The sequence below is a fragment of the Nanorana parkeri genome, unplaced genomic scaffold, assembly GCF_000935625.1.
Source record: "Nanorana parkeri isolate BGI_ZX_2015 unplaced genomic scaffold, ASM93562v1 scaffold3085, whole genome shotgun sequence".
Lineage (NCBI taxonomy): Eukaryota > Metazoa > Chordata > Amphibia > Anura > Dicroglossidae > Nanorana > Nanorana parkeri.
Genome location: NW_017309353.1, coordinates 1,567 through 1,931, shown reverse-complemented (window position 1 = coordinate 1,931; position 365 = coordinate 1,567). Strand labels below are relative to the sequence as shown.

Below are 365 nucleotides of genomic sequence, written 5' to 3'. Positions count from 1 at the left end.
TATCCAGCCGGTGCTCCGGAACACGTTATAATACATGTGAAAGGAATAACATATAATAATGACTCGCTGACCATCCTACCTCATCCTCCGTCATCTCTATGCTTAGCTCCATCCACAATCATGGCTGATGTGATGCTTTGTCTTCTCTCAGGGTGTAACCAGCTGCTGAGAGGAGTGCTGGGGGTGACCGGTGTCAGTCCTCCACCATACCAGACCCAGTATGGGGAATACTACTACCAGGTGAGTCCCCACATAAAACCAGCCAGCTAACCCTAACCCAGCCCAATTCTTCCAATGTTCATAGACATTCACAGCATTTCATGTTTGCCCTAACCCTAAGAAGAGGTCAACCATTGCAGCCTACC

General features: G+C 48.5%; 1 protein-coding gene across 1 annotated transcript in view; it reads left to right on the top strand.

Annotated features, from left to right (window-relative positions):
- The window catches only part of LOC108802751 (rab11 family-interacting protein 4-like), a gene marked incomplete at its 3' end in the record, with an annotated part of 17,184 nt that extends 16,944 nt beyond the window's left edge, over window positions 1-240 (top strand). Inside the window, exon 4 of the mRNA XM_018574603.1 lies at window positions 152-240. Coding sequence (XP_018430105.1) covers window positions 152-240 — 89 coding nt within the window. The remainder of the gene's footprint in view (window positions 1-151) is intronic.
- Between the last annotated feature and the right edge of the window lie 125 nt (window positions 241-365).